Source organism: Somniosus microcephalus, unplaced genomic scaffold (assembly GCF_052327205.1).
Source record: "Somniosus microcephalus isolate GS21.2 unplaced genomic scaffold, FLI_Smic_1.0 unresolved_chr7, whole genome shotgun sequence".
NCBI lineage: Eukaryota > Metazoa > Chordata > Chondrichthyes > Squaliformes > Somniosidae > Somniosus > Somniosus microcephalus.
The window spans coordinates 38,047,988-38,068,918 of NW_028225185.1; the positions used below are offsets into that span (position 1 = coordinate 38,047,988).

At 53.7% G+C, this 20,931-nt stretch overlaps 1 protein-coding gene across 1 annotated transcript in view; it reads right to left on the reverse strand.

Moving 5' to 3' along the window:
- Positions 1-4,355: 4,355 nt before the first annotated feature.
- Positions 4,356-20,931, reverse strand: part of LOC147086813 (plasma membrane calcium-transporting ATPase 1-like) — a 177,504-nt gene continuing 160,928 nt past the window's right edge. The window contains exon 5 of the mRNA XM_085978324.1: positions 4,356-4,729. Within this exon, the coding sequence (XP_085834450.1) occupies positions 4,400-4,729 (330 nt within the window). The 3' untranslated portion in view covers positions 4,356-4,399. The remainder of the gene's footprint in view (positions 4,730-20,931) is intronic.

A 20,931-nucleotide genomic window follows, 5' to 3' on the forward strand; every position in this document is an offset into this window, starting at 1 on the left:
GGTCACAGTCTCAGGATAAGGGGTTGGCCATTTTGGACTGAGATGAGGAGGAATTTCTTCACTCAGAGGGCGGTGAATCTTTGGAATTCTCTGCCCCAGAGGGCTGTGGAGGTTCAGTCGTTGAGTATATTCAAGGCCGAGATCGAGAGATTTTTGGACTCTTGGGAATCGAGGGATCGGGCGGGTGAGTGGAGTTGAGGTCGAAGATCAGCCGTGATCTTATTGAATGGTGGAGCAGGCTCGAGGGGCCGAATGGCCGACTCCTGCTCCTATTTCTGATGTTCTTATGTCCCCCCCGCCTTTTTTCCAGACAGAACACCCCCAATAACCTTTTCCACAGAGCAGGAGTGTGAAACAGAACTGTCTTTTTTGTATGGGAACATAATCCCATGACAGGGCAGTGTCCTGGGCCCAACTATCTTCAGCTGCTTCATCAATGACCTTCCCCCTCCATCATAAGGTCAGAAATGGGGAAGTCCGCTGATGACTGCAGTGTTCAGCGCCATTCGCAACTCCACAGATAATGAAGCAGTCCATGCCCGCATGCAGCAAGACCTGGACGACATTCAGGCTTGGGTCGATATGTGGCAGGTAACATTCGCGCCACAGAAGTGCCAGGCAATTTAGAAGAATGAGAGGGGATCTCATTGAAACTTATAAAATTCTAACAGGACTAGACAGACTAGATGCAGGAAGGATGTTCCCGATGGTCGGGGAGTCCAGAACCAGGGGTCACAGTCTAAGGATAAGGGGTAAGCCATTTAGGACAGAGATGAGGAGGAATTTCTTCACCCAGAGAGTGGTGAACCTGTGGAATTCTCTACCACAGAAGGCAGTGGAGGCCAATTCATTAAATATATTCAAGAAGGAGTTGGATATATTTCTTAAGGCTAAAGGGATCAAGGGATATGGGGAGAAGGCAGGGACAGGGCACTGAATTTGGATGATCAGCCATGATCTCATTGAATGGCGGAGCAGGCTCGAGGGGCCGAATGGCCGACTCCTGCTCCTATCTTCTATGTTTCTATGACTATCTCCAACAAGCGAGAGTCTAACCACCTCCCCTTGACATTACCATCGCCGAATCCCCCACCATCAACATCCTGGGGGTCACCATTGACCAGAAACTTAACTGGACCAGACACATAAATACTGTGGCTACAAGAGCAGGCCAGAGGCTGGGAATTCTGCGGCGAGTGTCTCACCTCCTGACTCCCCAAAGCCTTTCCACCATCTACAAGGCACAAGTCAGGAGTGTGATGGAATACTCTCCACTTGCCTGGATGAGTTGCAGCTCCAACAACACTCGAGAAGTTCGACACCATCCAGGACAAAGCAGCCCGCTTGATCGGCACCCCGTCCACCACCTTAAACATTCACTCCCTCCACCACCGGCGCACCGTGGCTGCAGTGTGGACCATCTACAAGATGCACTGCAGCAACTCGCCAAGGCTTCTTCGGCAGCACCTCCCAAACCCGCGACCTCTTCCACCTAGAAGGACAAGGGCAGCAGGCGCACGGGAACATCACCACCTCCAAGTTCCCCTCTGAGTCACACACCATCCTGCCTTGGAAATATCTCGGCTGTTCCTTCATCGTCGCTGGGTCCAAATCCTGGAACTCCCTCCCTAACAGCGCTGTGGGAGCACCTTCACCACACGGACTGCAGCGGTTCAAGAAGGCGGCTCACCACCACCTTCTCAAGGGCGATTCGGGATGGGCAATAAATGCTGGGCCTTGCCACCGACGCCCACAATCCCAGGAACGTAATAAAAAAACCAGACATGTTCCAAATACCTTACTACAGACAAAAAGTATGTTTATTTCAACTGTCGTTCAATCCCGATAAAACCATACCAACTTGTACAGTTTACAGGTGTGATCTCGCAGATTATTAATATTTTATTTTCCATTTTGAAAACGAGCAGATAATTTTTTTTTGATATATTGCAATATTTTCCTCAATGTAGCATATTGAGCATTCTGATGACATCGAAAGGGTTTCTCAAACACAAGAGAGCTACCTTTCACAAATTAAAAAGTGCAAGCATATTGAATTTGTTAAAAAATGTGACGTGGAAATAGCATGGGTTTAATATATATCTTTTTTTCTCCCTCCATCTCCTCTCTCTCTCTCTCGCGCGCGCACTAAGAGGGAACGAATGCAGATGATTGCGGGCGGCTGTATTTTGGCGTGGAATTGCAAAAAGTTCCCTCGCCCCCCCCCTCCACGCGGGTCTTGCTCCTTCATTTCCCCTCCCGCCCAATCGTTCCGATGCGCAGCGGTGCACCGGCGAGAAAGCCGGCCGAAAATCCGAGCCGGCCCCGGGCGAAAAAAATTTAAATGGCGCCTCGGACACAACCCGCTGGATCGCACGAGCTGTTTTATATTTTTTTAAACCTTCGCTTGAAAGAGAAGACCACAAGGTGGGGGGAAAAAAAAAGACAAGCTTTGTTCTTTTGAACTCAACGGACCTGAGGGACTTGTGTGGATCTCCTGTGATCTATGGGTGAGTGTGGCAGTGGGTTCTTACAGTGACTATTCGAGGTTAGGTGTGCAAGTCTTGTACCCTCCCAGCCCCAACCCCTCTGCTCCAAGTTAATGCTGTTTTTTTTTGCTGGCTGCTGTGGTGGAAAATGTAACTAAATTCTATCAAGGGCACTCCTCTTGGCATCTGCTGCTGAAGGGGAATTGAATTCTGGGACGAGAAGATGACTCTCTCATCGAGGTGTCCCCACCCAAACTAGGGGACTATCCCCTTTCCTCCTGCCAGTTATCACCTCCTCTCTGCGAGGGACTGAGAGACACCAGTCAGTGTGCAGATATCTCCCTGAGGGAGAGGGGACTGAGAGACACCAGTCAGTGTACAGATATCTCCCTCAGAGAGGGGGGACTGAGAGACACCAGTCAGTGTACAGATATCTCCCTGAGGGAGAGGGGACTGAGTGACACCAGTCAGTGTACAGATATCTCCCTGAGAGAGAGGGACTGAGAGACACCAGTCAGTGTACAGATATCTCCCTGAGGGAGAGGGACTGAGAGACACCAGTCAGTGTACAGGTATCTCCCTGAGGGAGAGGGGACTGAGAGACACCAGTCAGTGTACAGATATCTCCCTGAGAGAGGGGACTGAGAGACACCAGTCAGTGTACAGATATCTCCCTGAGGGAGAGGGACTGAGAGACACCAGTCAGTGTACAGATATCTCCCTGAGAGGGGACTGAGAGACACCAGTCAGTGGACAGATATCTCCCTGAGGGAGAGGGGACTGAGAGACACCAGTCAGTGTACAGATATCTCCCTGAGGGAGAGGGACTGAGAGACACCAGTCAGTGTACAGATATCTCCCTGAGGGAGAGGGGACTGAGAGACACCAGTCAGTGGATAGATACCTCCCTGAGAGAGAGGGGACCGAGAGACACCAGTCAGTGTACAGATACCTCCTTGAGGGAGAGGGGACTGAGACACAAGAGGTAAGCGGCCAGTGGGAGATGGTGAGAGTTAACTATGCTCGTTACCCAGCAGTAAGAAGGTGCCTTCACACCTCAATCCTCAGCCACTCCGCCTCCCAGGTCGAACCCCAGCGTCTATAATACCCAACCCACAGAATTAACATATTTCCTTTCACCTCAATGGCTTTGTGCTTGGATATTGGCCAACCTGTAACGATTCAGGTAACCTATGGGGCTGGGGAGCGAAAGCTGGAGAGTGGGATTAGACAGGAGAGCTTTCATTAGGAGTTTAATTTCTGTTTCTTTCTGGTGTGGGGGGAGCGGGGCAAAGAGGACAAAATATTTGCAGCCTTCACGGGGCCAATAACTGACCAACCCAACCACCAGCCTTAAGAAGACCCGCCACGGACAAGTGATAGTCTTACCGATGGTCCAAGAATGACATGCGATACCAACAGAGAGTGAATTGTATATTAATAATAATTATTCGTAAATATTTTTGCCTTGATCCCCTTCCTTCGGGAGCAAGCGGCGACGGCGGCAGTGGTGTCCTGGCCAGACGTGTTCAGTCGAGGTTCTTCCCCCAAAGCCTCTGCAAATTGCATGTAGGGCATATCTCCACCTCTTCCATCTCCTCGCACAAACCGCAAAGTCTTCACATGCCCTCCCTCGTCACCACTCTCAAACAAACCCACCCCCATCTCAAAAGAAAAAACCCTTATGATAGAGGGACGGAGGTTCTTTGAAGTAGACTCGAGTTCAGTTCCCATGGTCCATTGTCATCTTCGCAGAACCCAAACGGCAGATAGATGCGTGTGCTGTGTGGTGCTTAATAAGTTAGCTCTTGAAACAACTATTCCCCACCCCCACGTCCCCCCCACCCCCCAACTCCCTTTCTCTGGAATTGCAACAGGCCGCCGGACCCCCCCAGTCGAAAAGTCCAAAGCTAAAGCGAGGTTTCCACGCTGTGTAGCGGGCTGCCAGAGGTGGAGAAGAGGGCCGATTTGCTCAGGTCGGTGGTCAGGTAGATGCCGCTGTCGATGGCGTTGTTGTTCTTGTTGGGGGACGGGGGCGGGCTGGGGTCCTGCTCGGCCGGCCGCGCCCCCTCCCCCCCCTCCTCCTCCTCCAGGTCCGTGTCGTCGATGAGGGGGATGTCGGGCTGGGAGTCGCTGATCAGGAACTCGGGGTGGGTCATGAAGTTGTGGATGGAGGTCCGCGGGTCCGGCTTCTCCAGTCCTTCGTAGAGCGAGCTACGGAAGGCTTTCACCACTCGGAGCTGGCGGGGACGAGGATGGGGGTGGGGAGTGGGGTGGGGTGGGGTGGGGTGTCGCGGAACGGGAAGATGGGGGGGGGTGGTGGGAAAGGTGGAGAGGAGGAACAAGATAAGACAAGTTAGACACACGAGGGGATCGCCCCGTGAGAGATGAGTCTGAAGTAAACGAGAGAGGCATGAGATCAGAAAAAAAGAGGAGAAACTGGAGTGAAAGAAGACTGGAATCTAAAAGCAAAAGTGAATTAAAGCTTGGAGTGAAAATAGAAATTGTGAAAAGAGATTGGGGGTGTGCGTGCACGTAGATGGATCCACACACACACACACGCGCACACAGGTGTTCATGTGGTGAAGATGGTTTTCCCAAGAAGATCCTGAGGAACCAACTTGTTACAAAGGCCTTGGCCGTCTCTCCAAGTGGACCTCTCGGTTGCCGTTGGAGATGGGCTCACTAAGATTGATTCGGAGGTCGACTCCCTCCCAAATTGGTCTGGGGTGGTAGGGGGGGGGGTGTGTTTCCTTGTTAATCCGGTTCGCCGCCCCTCCCAGGAGATCATCCGGCTCGAGTGGGGACTGCCCCGCCTCGGGAGACGGCGTCGGCCTCGCCGCCCCGTCCGCCGCGGCCTGCTTAACGGTCGGCAAGTTGGGGAGCGACATGAATCAGCCATTCGTGAAAGAAAGACTTCTGAAATAATGCTGAGCGGCCTGCGGGCGGCGCTGTCCAGGGAGGGTATAAATACTCGGGCACGGGCCCAGCTTGCGCAGGGACATTCTTTAACAGGAACTAGTGAAGGACACAACTAGACCTCCATGTTGTAAAACAGTTGATTAAAGCTTTGTTTAACGCTTAGACCGAGTGCCTGGTAGTTTTCTTAAGTCAGGGAGCGCGGCAGATCAGGGCTCGAAGTGTTTCCCCGCCAACTGCGAAGGCACCGAAGGAAAACTTGAGGGGCCGATTGGCCTACTCCTGCTCCTATTTCTTATGTTCTTATGTTCTAAACTCGGAGACTCCCCTCTCCTGGTTCAAGTGAAGATCAGGCCCTTGGAAAATGCGGCTCGCAATCCCCACGTCCACTCGGGACGGCCTGGTGGTCGGGCGTGGCCGTATCTCGGCCACCGGTGGCCTTGGCTAGCCCGTTCCCCGTCAAATCCCCTCGCGCACCAACGCACCAATTTATTTCAAAACGGGTTGGCGAGCGTGTTTATCCCGAGGCGCTAACCAATCGGTGACGTAGAGGAGGAGTGGGGGGGGGGGGTTGGGTTTTTGCGATACCCCCTTCTCCGGGAGGGGAACGGTTCCTACGGGGACAATCCGTTGCTTGTATTTTTAGTCAACTTTCTTGGCCCCCTCTCCCCACCCGCTGCAGGGCTCGAGGGTCAGGGTTCGCGCGTCAACGCCCCGGGTTACGGTGAGCCAACCGCAGCAGGTGCGGCGAATCGATTTCGCATGGATTCGCATAAATCGGGGGCTCGTTTTAATAAATTTGGTTATGATTAAGGGTGACGTGAGCAAAGTGTGACAGAGTTACGTTTACTTCGCAAGGCTTTTTAATAAACTAACGCAAATCAGACAAGGGGTTCTGACACTGAACACTCTTTTGGGCTACTTTCAAATGCTCAGTTTCAAGTCACTGACTCGACACTTTAGAGAGGCATAGATATGGAGGGCAATTTCATCAACAACAGCAACCTGCATTTATATAGCGCCTTTAACATAGTAAAACGTCCCAAGGCGCTTCACAGGAGCGATTATAAGACAAAATTTGACCCGAGCCACAGAAGGAGATATTAGGACAGGTGACCAAAAGCTGGGTCAAAGAGGTCGGTTTTAAGGAGCGTCTTAAAGGAGGAGAGAGAGGCGGCGAGGTTTAGGGAGGGAATTCCAGAGCTCGGGGCCCTGGCGCGGTCGCCAAAATCGGTGGGGGTGGGTGATGCGCAAGAGGCCGGAATTGGAGGAGCGCAGAGGTCTGGGCTGGAGGAGGGGATTTGAAAGGAAGGAGGAGAATTTTTAAATCGGGCACGCACCCGGCATTCAGCCCCATCGAAGCCAACGGGACCGAATACGGAGCGGGGCGTGTAATGGGAGAGCCCTCCCGCTTCGTGCCCCCCCCCTCCATATCTCCCCGCTGAGGCGTCAGGTGATGAAGGGGGGGTTGCTGAGAAAAGGCCGTGAATCAGGGGACGGCGGGAGAGGGGGTGGCGGGGGGAGTTAAAGGGGGCCATCCCCCGACGTGAGGTCCGATCGGTTATTTTTTTACCCGTTAATCGGAGGCGGATTGTGTACAGAAAATACAAGGTGTAAAAGGTACCCCTCTGCCTGGAGAATAAACGCAAGTTAAATGGTCCTCGATCCAGACCACCCGCCCGCCAACCCCGCTCGCTGAGAGAGGCCTACAGAGGAAGAGCAAAGCGCCCAAGAGAAAACAGAAGAAATCAGAAACGGAGTGGGATGGGGGGTTGGAAAAGAACCCCAAAATAATGCATCGCTAGGTCCAGCCACATGTCATTAGCAGTCTGTAAAAAGAAACAGAAAATATGCGGTGTGCGAATGGAGGCGGCCTGTGTTGGGAGAGCTGGATGGGGGGGGGGGGTCAAGTGAGAAAGGCCAAAAGGTGAATCGCCATGCTGCAGGAGAGAGGTCAAAAGTGACAGTTCAGGCCAGCCCATGGCTGAAATAAAAAACACCCGCAAATCAACAGAAAGGCGGAAACCGACCGAGCGTCGCGGTAACTCGCCCCCCGCCATCCTACGCGTGCGTCCCGCTGATAAAACATCCGCCCCCCGCCTCCCGTCACACCCCATGCAGACGTGCCATACGCATAACCATTTGAGTATAAGTCTTGAAGCCGCAGTACTTGGCTCGGGGCGGGCTGGAGGGAGGGGGGTCACCCGAGGGCGCCGCACGCCAGTTTACGAGAGGGGCTTCCTGTGCATGCTGCCGCGCACTCCCCCCGCCCCCCCGGAGACCAACGTCGAGGAAGGGTGGAAGCCCGTAAGGTGAAGTGACAAGATTAGACGCGCCCTCAACGGACACTGCGACCAGCCTGCCCAGGTACGTGGCGCAGGGATGGCTGGCCCTCCATGGACAATGTGGCAACCCCCACAGGCTCTTTTTCCGAGTGGCAGGCAGTGACTAGTGGGGTACCGCAGGGATCGGTGCTAGGACCCCAGCTATTCACAATATATATTAATGATCTAGACGAGGGAACTAGATGTAATAGCTCCAAGTTTGCAGACGACACAAAGCTGGGTGGGCGTGTGTCCTGTGAGGAGGATGCCGAGAAACTCCAGGATGATTTGAACAGGTTGGGTGATTGGGCAGAAGCATGGCAGATGCAATATAACGTGGATAAATGCGAGGTTATCCACTTTGGTGGCAAAAACAGGAAGGTAAATTATTATCTGAATGGCAATAGATTGGGAGAAGGGGAAGTGCAACGAGACCTGGGTGTCCTTGTGCACCAGTCGCTGAAGGTAAGCATGCAGGTGCAGCAGGCGGTTAAGAAGGCAAATGGTATGTTGGCCTTCGTAGCGAGAGGGTTTGAGTACAGGAACAAGGATGTCTTGCTGCAGTTGTACAGGGCCTTGGTGAGACCACACCTTGAGTATTGTGTGCAGTTCTGGTCACCTTATCTGAGGAAGGATGTTCTTGCCATGGAGGGAGTACAGCGAAGATTCACCAGGCTGATACCTGGGATGGCAGGAATGACGTATGAGGAGAGATTGGGTCGATTGGGCTTATATTCGCTGGAGTTTAGAAGAATGAGAGGGGATCTCATTGAAACTTATAAAATTCTAACAGGACTAGACAGACTAGATGCAGGAAGGATGTTCCCGATGGCGGGGGAGTCCAGAACCAGGGCTCACAGTCTAAGGATAAGGGGTAAGCCATTTAGAACTGAGATGAGGAGGAATTTCTTCACCCAGAGAGTGGTGAACCTGTGGAATTCTCTACCACACAAGGCAGTGGAGGCCTATTCATTAAATATATTCAAGAAGGAGTTGGATATATTTCTTAAGGCTAAAGGGATCAAGGGGTATGGGGAGAAGGCAGGGACAGGGTACTGAGTTTGGATGATCAGCCATGATCACATTGAATGGCGGAGCGGGCTTGAGGGGCCGAATGGCTCACTCCTGCTCCTATGTTACCCACGCCCAGCGTGGGCAGAGCATGCGGCGGGGGTCTGTCCAAAGGGAGCTCCGGGGATGGGACTGCCGGGACGCTCGCGAACGGAAGGGGTGCCGACCTCTTGTCACTTGACCTTTGCAAATGAACCAACAGACACGGACGGGCAGCGGTGCGGGGGGGGGGCGAAGTTTTTTTTTAGCCAACGGGTCAATGGTGGCGGGAGAACGGAAAACCCCCCCCCCTCCCCACCAAACCGCCGGTCAAAATCATTACACGGCGAGATAACGCACGTTACTTAAAGTGGCTGGCCCAGCAAGCCGAGGGACCCGGGACAAGGCGACGACGTTCGAAGACTTCCGGCCTCCAACCGGTTGCCCGACCCCGTCAAATTGTGTGTCGCGCCCCCTCCCCTCCCCTCCCCCCCCGACCCACCCCCACCGCCTTTTCTTCCAGTCTCGCCCGGCCATCTTACGCAGTTCGCCTGACGGAAGCGCGGAGCAGCAAGATTTTGGGCGGCGAGCATCGGGGACCTCGCCTGCGGAAGTGCCGAACCATTCCCCCCAACCCCACGCCACCCCCCCCACCCCGAAAAAAAGGCCACCTCGGCTTGGGGGGATGTCCCTTTAAGTAGATCGGCTCGTTATCCACGCAAATTCAGCACAGCCCTGAAGAACATCAACCCACAAGCAAGGTGCAAAACGCCAGACTCCCATTTCTCCAGCGCCTTTCCCCACCTCAGGACGTCCCAAAGCGCCTCACAGCCAATGAAGGACTTTTTTTGAAGTGTGGTCACTGTTGTAATGTAGGAAACGCGGCAGCCAATTTGCGCACAGCAAGCTCCCACAAACAGCAATGTGACAAATGACCGGATCATCTGTTTTTAGTGATGTTGGTTGAGGGATAAATATCGGCCCCAGGACACCGGGGAGAACTCCCCCCTGCTCTTCTTCCAATAGTGGCCGTGGGATCTTTTACATCCACCTGAGAGGGCAGACGGGGTCCTCGGGTTTAACGTCTCATCCGAAAGATGGCACCACCGACAGTGTGGCGCTCCCTCAGTACTGTCCCTCCGACAGTGTGGCGCTCCCTCAGTACTGCCCCTCCGACAGTGAGGCGCTCCCTCAGTACTGCCCCTCTGACAGTGCGGCGCTCCCTCAGTACTGCCCCGCCGACAGTGCAGCGCTCCCTCAGTACTGCCCCCTCCAACAGTGCGGCACTCCCTCAGTACTGTCCCTCCGACAGTGCGGCGCTCCCTTAGTACCGCCCCTCCGACAGTGCGGCGCTCCCTCAGTACTGCCCCCTCCAACAGTGTGGCGCTCCCTCAGTACTGTCCCTCCGACAGTGCGGCGCTCCCTTAGTACCGCCCCTCCGACAGTGCGGTGCTCCCTCAGTACTGCCCCTCCGACAGTGCGGCGCTCCCTCAGTACCGCCCCTCCAACAGTGCAGCGCTCCCTCAGTACCACCCCTCCGACAGTGCGGCGCTCCCTCAGTACCGCCCCTCCGACAGTGCGGCGCTCCCTCAGTACCGCCCCTCCGACAGTGCGGAGCTCCCTCAGTACCGCCCCTCCAACAGTGCAGCGCTCCCTCAGTACCGCCCCTCCGACAGTGCGGCGCTCCCTCAGTACCGCCCCTCCGACAGTGTGACGCTCCCTCAGTACCACCACTGCGACAGTGCGGCGTTCCCTCAGTACCGCCCCTCCGACAGTGCGGCGCTCCCTCAGTACCGCCCCTCCCACAGTGCGGCGCTCCCTCAGTACCGCCCCTCCAACAGTGCGGCGCTCCCTCAGTACCGCCCCTCCGACAGTGCGACGCTCCCTCAGTACCACCCCTCCGACAGTGTGGCGCTCCCTCAGTACTGCCCCTCCGACAGTGCGGCGCTCCCTCAGTGCCGCCCCTCCAACAGTGCGGCGTCCCTCAGTAACACCTCTCCGACAGTGCGGCGCTCCCTCAGTGCCGCCCCTCCGACAGTGCGGCGCTCCCTCAGTACCGCCCCTCCGACAGTGCGGCGCTCCCTCAGTACCGCCCCTCCGACAGTGCGGCGCTCCCTCAGTACCGCCCCTCTGACAGTGCGGCGCTCCCTCAGTACCGCCCCTCCGACAGTGCGGCGCTCCCTCAGTACCGCCCCTCCGACAGTGCGGCGCTCCCTCAGTACTGGCACTGGGGGAGTGTCGGGCCTGGATTATGGGGCTCGAGTCTCTGGAGTGGGGGCTCGGACCCACGGCCTTCTGACTCCGATGTGCGTGAAAGACCCACGGCCAACAAGTCGAACTCTGAACAGGGGGGGTGGTTTGGTTCTTATCACTGAAAACTCCCATCACCAACGGGAGACCTGAGGACTGGCGGAGATGCTTCGGAGTAGATCTTAAGCGGGCTGCACTGTTTCAGGCATACACATCATAAGCAGGTTACATTCCATTTTCCGTGGCGCAGTTCCTGAAGCAAGTTGGTAACATCACAGGAATAATGCATTCAACAAATGCGCTGATCGCAGCAATGCCCTGAGCTGGGAGGGTTGCATGATGTTTTGAGGCAATGACGATGTGACTGAGCGACGATGGGATGAAGGATGGTTGCAGTTACACACAATGTCACATGACAGAAAACACGCCATTCTCCACCCTCTCCAGTGCCTCTATATCCTTTTTATAAAATGGAGACCAGAACTGTGCACAGTGCTCCAAGTGCGATATGGAGACCAGAACTCTGCACAGTGCTCCAAGTGAGATATGGAGACCAGAACTGTGCACAGTGCTCCAAGTGTGATATGGAGACCAGAACTGTGCACAGTGCTCCAAGTGTGATATGGAGACCAGAACTGTGCGCAGTGCTCCAAGTGTGATATGGAGACCAGAACTGGGCACAGTGCTCCAAGTGTGATATGGAAACCAGAACTGTGCACACTGCTCCAAGTGTGATATGGAGACCAGAACTGTGCACAGTATTCCAAGTGTGGTCTAGAGACCAGAACTGTGCACAGTGCTCCAAGTGTGATATGGAAACCAGAACTGTGCACACTGCTCCAAGTGTGATATGGAGACCAGAACTGTACACAGTGCTCCAAGTGTGATCTGGAGACCAGAACTGTGCACAGTGCTCCAAGTGTGATATAGAGACCAGAACTGTGCACAGTGCTCCAAGTGTGATATGGAGACCAGAACTGTGCACAGTGCTCCAAGTGTGATATGGAGACCAGAACTGTGCACAGTGCTCCAAGTGTGATATGGAGACCAGAACTGTGCACAGTGCTCCAAGTGTGATATGGAGACCAGAACTGTGCACAGTGCTCCTAGTGTGATATGGAGACCAGAACTGTGCACAGTGCTCCAAGTGTGATATGGAGACCAGAACTGTGCACAGTGCTCCAAGTGTGATATGGAGACCAGAACTGTGCACAGTGCTCCAAGTGTGATATGGAGACCAGAACTGTGCACAGTGCTCCAAGTGTGGTCTAACCAACGTCCCATATAAATTTAACATAACCTCTCTGTTTCTCAATTCTATCCCTGTATAAGTGAACCCCAGTGCTCGGTGTAAGTTTTTTCTATACCCCTAGAATGCCCCCCAGTGTATCTGTACCCCAAGTTGTACATTCTGACCTTAGTTTTATATTTACAGTATAAATTATTCCTACGGTGCACGCTGTAATGGAAACACAATAAAAGGTAGGACACAGAGAAGCGTAGAGGAGCAGAGGGGCCTTGGAGTGCATGTCCACAGATCCCTGAAGGTAGCAGGCCAGGTAGATAAGGTGGTTAAAAAGGCAGACGGAATGCTTGCCTTTATTAGCCGAGGCATAGAATACAAGAGCAGGGAGGTTGTGCTTGGACTGTATAAAACACTAGTTAGGCCTCAGCTAGAGCACGGCGTGCAGTTCTGGTCACCACATTACAGGAAGGATGTGATTGCACTGGAGAGGGTGCGGAGGAGATTTACAAGGATGTTGCCTGAGCTGGAGAATTTTAGCGATGAGGAAGGATTGGAGAGGCTGGGGTTGTTTTCTTTGGAACAGAGGAGGCTGAGGGGAGATTTAATCGAGGTGTATAAAATGATGAGGGGGCCCTGGATAGAGTGGATAGGAAGGACCTATTGCCCTGAGCAGAGAGGTCAATAACCAGGGGGGCAGAGATTTAAAGTCATTGGGAGACGGATTAAGGGGCTGCTCTTTCAAAACTGAGATGAGGAGGAACTACTTCACTCAGAGGGTGGTAGGTCCATGGAATATGCTGCCCCAAAAAGCTGTAGAAGCTACATCATTACATAAATTTAAAACAGAAATAGACAGTTTCCTAGAAGTAAAGGGAATTAAGGGTTACGGGGAGCGGGCAGGAATTTGGACATGAGTCTAGGTTCGGATCGGTCATGGCCCTGTGGGTAGCGGAGCGGGCCCAGGGGCCGTGTAGCCTGATCTTGCTCCTATTTCGTGTGTCTAATTCTGTTAGATTCAGGAGATGGTTCTGTGATAGTGGATTGGCGGTTAGGATCAGATCAGCCATGATCTTATTGAATGGCGGAGCAGGCTCGAGGGGCCGATTGGCCTACTCCTGCTCCTATTTCTTATGTTCTTATGATTAGAGGGGAGTTGAGGAGAACTTTCTTCACCCAGAGGGTGGTGGGGGCCTGGAACTCACTGCCTGAAAGGGTGGTCGAGGCAGAAACCCTCATCACATTTAAAAAGTACTTGGATATGCACTCGAAGCGCCGTAACCCACAGGGCTACGGACCGAGAGCATTAGATCTGGGATAGCTCTTTGGGACACGACGGGCCGAACAGCCTCCTTCCGTGCCCTAAGTTCCTACGCTTCTATCCCTTGATACCTCCAGCTTAAAGTCTCGCGACTGGCTGGTGAAGGTGGAGTTGGGAACGGGCGACCTCCCCCCCTCTCTGTTGTCAACATCCGCTGTCCGTAGACTCCGCCCCACATCCCCCCGCCCGCCTCTACACCTCCCGGTTTCGAAGGCGCGAAAGGAAGAATCGGTAAAACGCCGCAGGAGGGAGAGAAACACGAGCAATCGGACAACCGGACCAAACGGAAGCAAGGGCTACAAAACAACAACAACGAAAAACCAACGGGCAATGGGTCGGTGGAATGGGTGGGCGGAGGCTGGTAAACACACGCCGCGGCCGATTCCGTCTTTCAGATGCGCGTCCTCCGCCGGCGTCTCTGGAAGTTGAAAGGTTACGAATTACGCCCGCGCCGTGAGCACGCGTGCAGACACGCACAGACACACACACACTGACGTTCGGCTGGTGTGGGCCTGCTGTGCTTGGCGACGCCCGACAGCCCCACACCACCACAAGATGCCCGTCCTCCACCATTTCAGGCTCCACCCGTTGCCCGCTAGCCAGAAGGCCGCTCCTTTTGGAATCCCCCGTTCCCAAGCGAGATGGCCTGGGACGTGAATTAGGTTCAGTTCTGTTTTCCTTTGTCTGTTCCTCCCCCCACCCTCCCGCTCTGCCACCTTCTGTGGCACCGTGCCCCCTCCCTTTCCCCGCCTGATCAGATTGAGTCAGTCTTGGGTACTGAACTTGACCAGGACAACCATCAAGACAATTGCATGTCTGCTGGCCTGTACCGGCCCCCTCGAGCCTGCTACATCAGGAACAGGAGGAGGCCATTCAGCCCCTCGAGCCTGTTACATTGGGAACAGGAGGAGGCCGTTCAGCCCCTCGAGCCTGTTACATTAGGAACAGGAGGAGGCCGTTCAGCCCCTCGAGCCTGTTACATTAGGAACAGGAGGAGGCCGTTCAGCCCCCTTGAGCCCGTTACATTAGGAACAGGAGGAGGCCGTTCAGCCCCTCGAGCCTGTTACATTAGGAACAGGAGGAGGCCGTTCAGCCCCCTCGAGCCTGTTACATTAGGAACAGGAGGAGGCCATTCAGCCCTTCGAGCCTGTTACATTAGGAACAGGAGGAGGCCATTCAGCCCCCTCGAACCTGTTACATTAGGAACAGGAGGAGGCCGTTCAGCCCCTCGAGCCTGTTACATTAGGAACAGGAGGAGGCCGTTCAGCCCCCTCGAGCCTGTTACATTAGGAACAGGAGGAGGCCATTCAGCCCCTCGAGCCTGTTACATTAGGAACAGGAGGAGGCCATTCAGTCCCTCGAGCCTCTCCGCCATTCAATTAGATCACTGCTGATCTGTTTCTCAACTCCTTCGCTCCGTATCCCTCAATCCCCTGACCCAACTAAAATCTATCAATCTCAGTTTTGAAAGCTCCAATTGACCCCCAGCCTCGACAGCTCTTTGGGGGAGAGAGTCCCAGATTCCCACCAGCCTTTGTGTGAAGAAGTGCTTCCTGACATCACCCCTGAACGGCCTGGCTCTAATTTGAAGGTTCTGCCCCCTTGTTCTGGACTCCCCCCACCAGAGGAAATAGTTTCTCTCTCGATCGACCCGATCGGATCCTTTAATCATCTCAAACACCTCGATCGGATCACCCCCTTAATCTTCGACACTTGAGGGAACACAAGCCCAGTCTGCGCAACCTCCTCAAAAGTTCTTCTTCAACAGGACCCAACCCTCAACTTGGAGAAGCCCCATCCAATCAAGGTCATCACGATTCAATGCCAAGTGGGGCTTGTGGCTTGAACCCATAACCCTCTTGGGCTTCCCCTTCCCCCGGCACCTTCCCGTGCAAGCGCAGGAGATGCAACACCTGCCCTTATACCTCCCCCCTTCCCACTGTCCAGGGCCCCAAACACCCCTCCCAGGTGAAACAGCGATTTACTTGTACTTCTTGCAATCTAGTATACTGTATTCGCTGCTCACGATGCGGTCTCCTCTACACTGGGGAGACCAAACACAGATTGGGTGACCGCTTTGCGGAACACCTCCGTTCAGTCCGTAAGGGTGACCCCGAGCTTCCGGTTGCCTGTCACTTTAATTCTCCGCTCCATTCCCACTCGGACCTCACCGTCCTTGGCCTCTTGTATTGTTCCACGGAAGCTCAACGTAAACTCGAGGAACAGCACCTCATCTTCCGATTAGGCAGTCTGCAGCCTTCCGGACTCAATATCGAGTTCAACAATTTCAGATCATAACCTCGGCCCCTATTACATTTTTTTCTTGTAATTTTTCCACTCCTTGCCTCCCGCCCCCCCCCCTTTCCTTTTGTTTCTCTCTCCCACATGGCAGCTATCTCTTGCCCTGCCAGTACACTTGACACCTAATCTCAGCCTATTACCATCTCGTCTAGCTCTTTTGTTTCTTTTATTCTTTTGTTCGATCGCAGCCCTGCCTTCGATCTGTTTTCTTTTCTTTCCAGTTTTGAAAAAGGGTTTCGACCCGAAACGTCAACTCAAATTTCTCTCCACGGATGTTGCCTGACCTGCTGAGTTTTTCCAGCATTTTCTGTTGTTATTTCGGATTTCCAACATCTGCAGTATTTTGCTATCGTCACCCTCTTGGGCTTCTGCGGTAAGGTAACCGGAATGACCATCGGCAAACTCTTTAAGGCTGTCGCTGCCCAGGGCAACTTCAGTTCTGGGTGCCCCTCACCTCAGGAAGGATATCTCGGCCTTGGAGGGGGTGGGGGGGGGGGGCAGCGCTGAATCACCAGAACGATACCCGGGAGCTAAAAGGGTTAAATCCCGAGGACAGGTTGCACAGACTGGGCTTGTGTTCCCTCGAGTGTAGAAGATTAAGGGGGGAACTAATCGAGGTGTTTGAGATGATTGAAGGATTCGATCAGGTCGATCGAGAGAGAAACTATTTCCTCTGGTGGGTGGGTTTCCTCCGGGTGCTCCGGTTTCCTCCCACAGTCCAAAGATGTGCGGGTTAGGATGATTGGCTATGATAAATTGACCCTTAGTGTTAGGGGGATTAAATACGTGGGGTTACGTGGATAGGGTGGGATATGTGTTGGTGTAGGGGTTACGGGGATCGGGTGGGATATGTGTCGGTGCAGGCTCGATGGGCCGAAATGGCCTCTATCTGCACTGTGGGGTTTCTGTGATTCTGTGATTCTGTGGTGGGGGGAGTCCAGAACAAGGGGGGCAGAACCTTCAAATTAGAGCCAGGCCGTTCAGGGGTGATGTCAGGAAGCACTTCTTCACACAAAGGCCGGTGGAAATCTGGGACTCTCTCCCCCAAAGAGCTGTCGAGGCTGGGGGTCAATTGGAAATTTCAAGACTGAGATTACGCAGGATCTACGGCACAGAAAGAGGCCATTCGGCCCATCCAGTCCATGCCGGTGTTTATGCACCACTCGAGTCTCCTCCCGTCTTTCCTCATCTAACTCTATCAGCGTAACCCTCTGTTCCTTTCTCCCTCGTGTGTTTATCCAGCCTCCCCTTAAATCCATCGACGCTATTTGCCTCGACCACTCCCTGTGGTAGCGAGTTCCACATTCTCACCACTCTCTGGGGAAAGGAGTTTCTCCTGAATTCCCTATTAGATTTCTTGGTGACTGTCTTATATTGATGGCCCCTAGTTATGCTCTTCCCCACAAGTGGAAACGTTCTCTCTGTGTCCACTCTATCAAAACCTTTCACAATTTTAAAGATCTCTATTAGGTCACCCCTTAAGCCTCCTGTTTTCAAGAGGAAAGAGACCCAGCCTGTTTGTCCTTTCCTGATAGGTATAACCCTCGCATTTCTGGTATCACCCGTGTAGATTTTTGTCGGCTGAGGGTATTAAGGGTTACGGAACCTTGGCGGGTAGATGGGGTTAAGATCCGGGTCAGCCCCGATCTGACTGAATGGCGGAACAGGCTCCGAGGGGCCCGAATGGCCTCCTGCTGTAGCTGACTGCAACAGGAGGCAAATGCCCGTGGCCTGGATGGCGGGGGGTGGGTGGCAGTGGAGGCGGCTAAATAAGGGGGCTAACAGGCTAACATCCTTCCTTATCACAGAAACCCCACAGTGCAGATAGAGGCCATTTCGGCCCATCGAGCCTGCACCGACACATATCCCACCCGATCCCCGTAACCCCTACACCAACACATATCCCACCCTATCCCCGTAACCCCACATATTTAATCCCCCTAACACTAAGGGTCAATTTATCATAGCCAATCAACCTAACCCGCACATCTTTGGACTGTGGGAGGAAACCGGAGCACCCGGAGGAAACCCACGCAAACACGGGGAGAATGTGCAAACTCCTCACAGACAGTCGCCCGAGGCCGGATTCGAACCCGGGTCTCTGGTGCTGTGAGGCAACAGTGCTAACCACTATGCCACCGTGTCTGAGGAAGGATGATCTTGCCATGGAGGGAGTGCAGCGAAGATTCACCAGGCTGATCCCTGGGATGGCAGGAATGACGTATGAGGAGAGATTGGGTCGATTGGACTTGTACTCGCTGGAGTTTAGAAGAATGAGAGGGGATCTCATTGAAACTTATAAAATTCTAACAGGACTGGACAGACTAGATGCAGGAAGGATGTTCCCGATGGTCGGGGGAGTCCAGAACCAGGGGTCACAGTCTAAGGATAAGGGGTAAGCCATTTAGGACTGAGATGAGGAGGAATTTCTTCACCCAGAGAGTGGTGAACCTGTGGAATTCTCTACCACACAAGGCAGTTGAGGCCAAATTCATTGAATATATTCAAGAAGGAGTTGGATATATTTCTTAAGGCTAAAGGGATCAAGGGATATGGGGAGAAGGCAGGGACAGGGTACTGAATTTGGATGATCAGCCATGATCTCAATGAATGGCGGAGCAGGCTCGAGGGGCCGAATGGCCTACTCCTGCTCCTATCTTCTATGAAAAGAGTGAAAGACTCCCATTTCTCCAGCACCTTTCACCACCTCAGGACGTCCCGAAGCCCTTCACAGCCAATGAAGGACTTTCTTTGAAGTGCGGTCACTGTTGTAATGTGGGAAACGCGGCAGCCAATTTGCGCACAGCAAGCTCCCACAAACAGCAACGTGATAAATGACCAGATCATCTCGTTTTTTTTTTTTAGCGATGTCGGTTGAGGGATGAATATTGGGTCCCAGGACTCCCTCTTCTTCCAATAGTGGCCCGTGTGGGAATCTTTTACATCCCACTCGAGATGACAGACGGGAGCCTCGGGTTCCGGGAGCCTGAAATGGGGGTTGCGGGGGCCTGGGAAACGATAAGATACCCTGTTGGGAGGGTGAGAGGGGGGTGCGGGGGAGAAATCTCCGAATGCTTGCGACCCGTGCGGGCTTAAGACGACCACTTGAGCCCCCTGATGAAGCAAAGATCACTGTGATTAGGACCGAAGGCACGGTTTAACAAAAATCGGTGTACAGTTAGCATTTCCGCCCTCACCCAAAAAAAAAAAGAAACAGAGTGTTTTTGAGACGCACTGCAAGGAAAGGATTAAGGCTTTGCAAGTACTCGGACTTATACTCGAAAGGTTTGATTGTTGAAGGGCAGTGGCGGGCGGGGGGGGGAGAGGAACATCAGGCCACTCGTTAGTAAGAAAATAACCAGCTCTCGACCGGCGAGGTCCGACCCCCCCACCTTCCCCCACCCCCCTGTTCCCTTCCTCCGTGAAAACCGGACAGAAAAAAAAACCGAAAAGGAGAAAAAGCAACAGCATGGGTCAACGCTTTGACCTGTGTGGCGTGGATGAAGGAGAAGCAGTCGCGTGATGGCGCGCGCGCGCGTGCGCGCGTCGCTTCGCTCTAGGCGCCGCCACCCCCCCCCCCCCCATATTTTTTCCTTTGCCGATTACGCCTCGCCGCTAAGGAGAGAGGGGTCGAGGCGGCGGACTGTCGCTCCCGTGCAGTTTCTCGAAAGGTAGCGTTTTGTGAGACTCACGCCCGGCGGCACTGGCGGTGTTGATGGTGGAAAGGACTACGTGGGTGGGGGTGGAAAGATTGGTTACGTCGTGGAGCTGGCTCAGGACCGATGAACGTCGTCGCGCCGCGCCCTGAAATGAGCCGCTCCTCTTGAACGTGCTCACTACCTCCATCTGCGAGAGAGAGAGAGAACGAGACAAGGTAGGTACACTTTTCAGGTGCGTTAGTAGGCGTCAGGCAAGAACCAAAGAAACTCAAGACAGACACACACATCGGCCCGGGTATCACCTGCTTCATTCGAAGGGGGGGGTAGCCAACTCCTGTTTCAGGAAACGGGCCGCTCGCTCTGAGGACCCTGCGGAGAATATGATAGGAGCTAAGGCACCTCTCCCTATTGGAGGTCGATATGTAGAGTCATCGAGTTACACAGCACAGAAAGAGGCCCTTCGGCCCTTCATGTCCGCGCCAGCCATCTCAAGCCCTGTCTATTCTAATCCCAGCACTTGGTCCGTAGCCTTGTATGCTATGGCGTTTCAAGTGCTCATCTAAATGCTTCTTGAATGTTGTGAGGGTTCCTGCCTCTACCACCCTTTCAGGCAGTGAGTTCCAGGTTCCAACCACCCTCTGGGTGAAAAAGTTTTTCCTCAAATCCCCTCTAAACCTCCTGCCCCTTACCTTGAAACTATGCCCCCTGGTTATTGACCCCTCTACTAAGGGGAAAAGTTCCTTTCTATCTACCCTATCTGTGTCCCTCATAATTTTGTACACCTCAATCAGGTCCCCCCCTTCAGCCTTCTCTGCTCTAAGGAAAACAACCCCAGCCTGTCCAGTCTCTCTTCATCGCTGAAGTGCTCCAGCCCAGGTAACATCCTGGGGAATCTCCTCTGCACCCTCTCCAATGCAATCACATCCTTCCTATAGTGTGGCGACCAGAACTGCACACAGTATTCCAGCTGTGGCCTAACTAGCATTTTGTACAGCTCCATCATAACCTCCCTGCTCTTATATTCTATGCCTCGGCTAATGAAGGCAAGTATCCCATGTGCCTTTTTAACCACCTTATCTACCTGTCCTGCTGCCTTCAGGGATCTATGTACATGCACACCAAGGTCCCTCTGATCCTCTGTCCTTCCTAGGGTCCTACCATTCATTGTGTATTCCCTTGCCTTGTTAGTCCTCCCAAAATGCATCACCTCACACTTTTCAGGGTTAAGTTCCATTTGCCACTGTCCTGCCTCGACCACCCTTTCAGGCAGTGAGTTCCAGGTTCCAACCACCCTCTGGGTGAAAAAGCTTTTCCTCAAATCCCCTCTAAACCTCCTGCCCCATACCTTGAAACTATGCCCTCTGGTTATTGACCC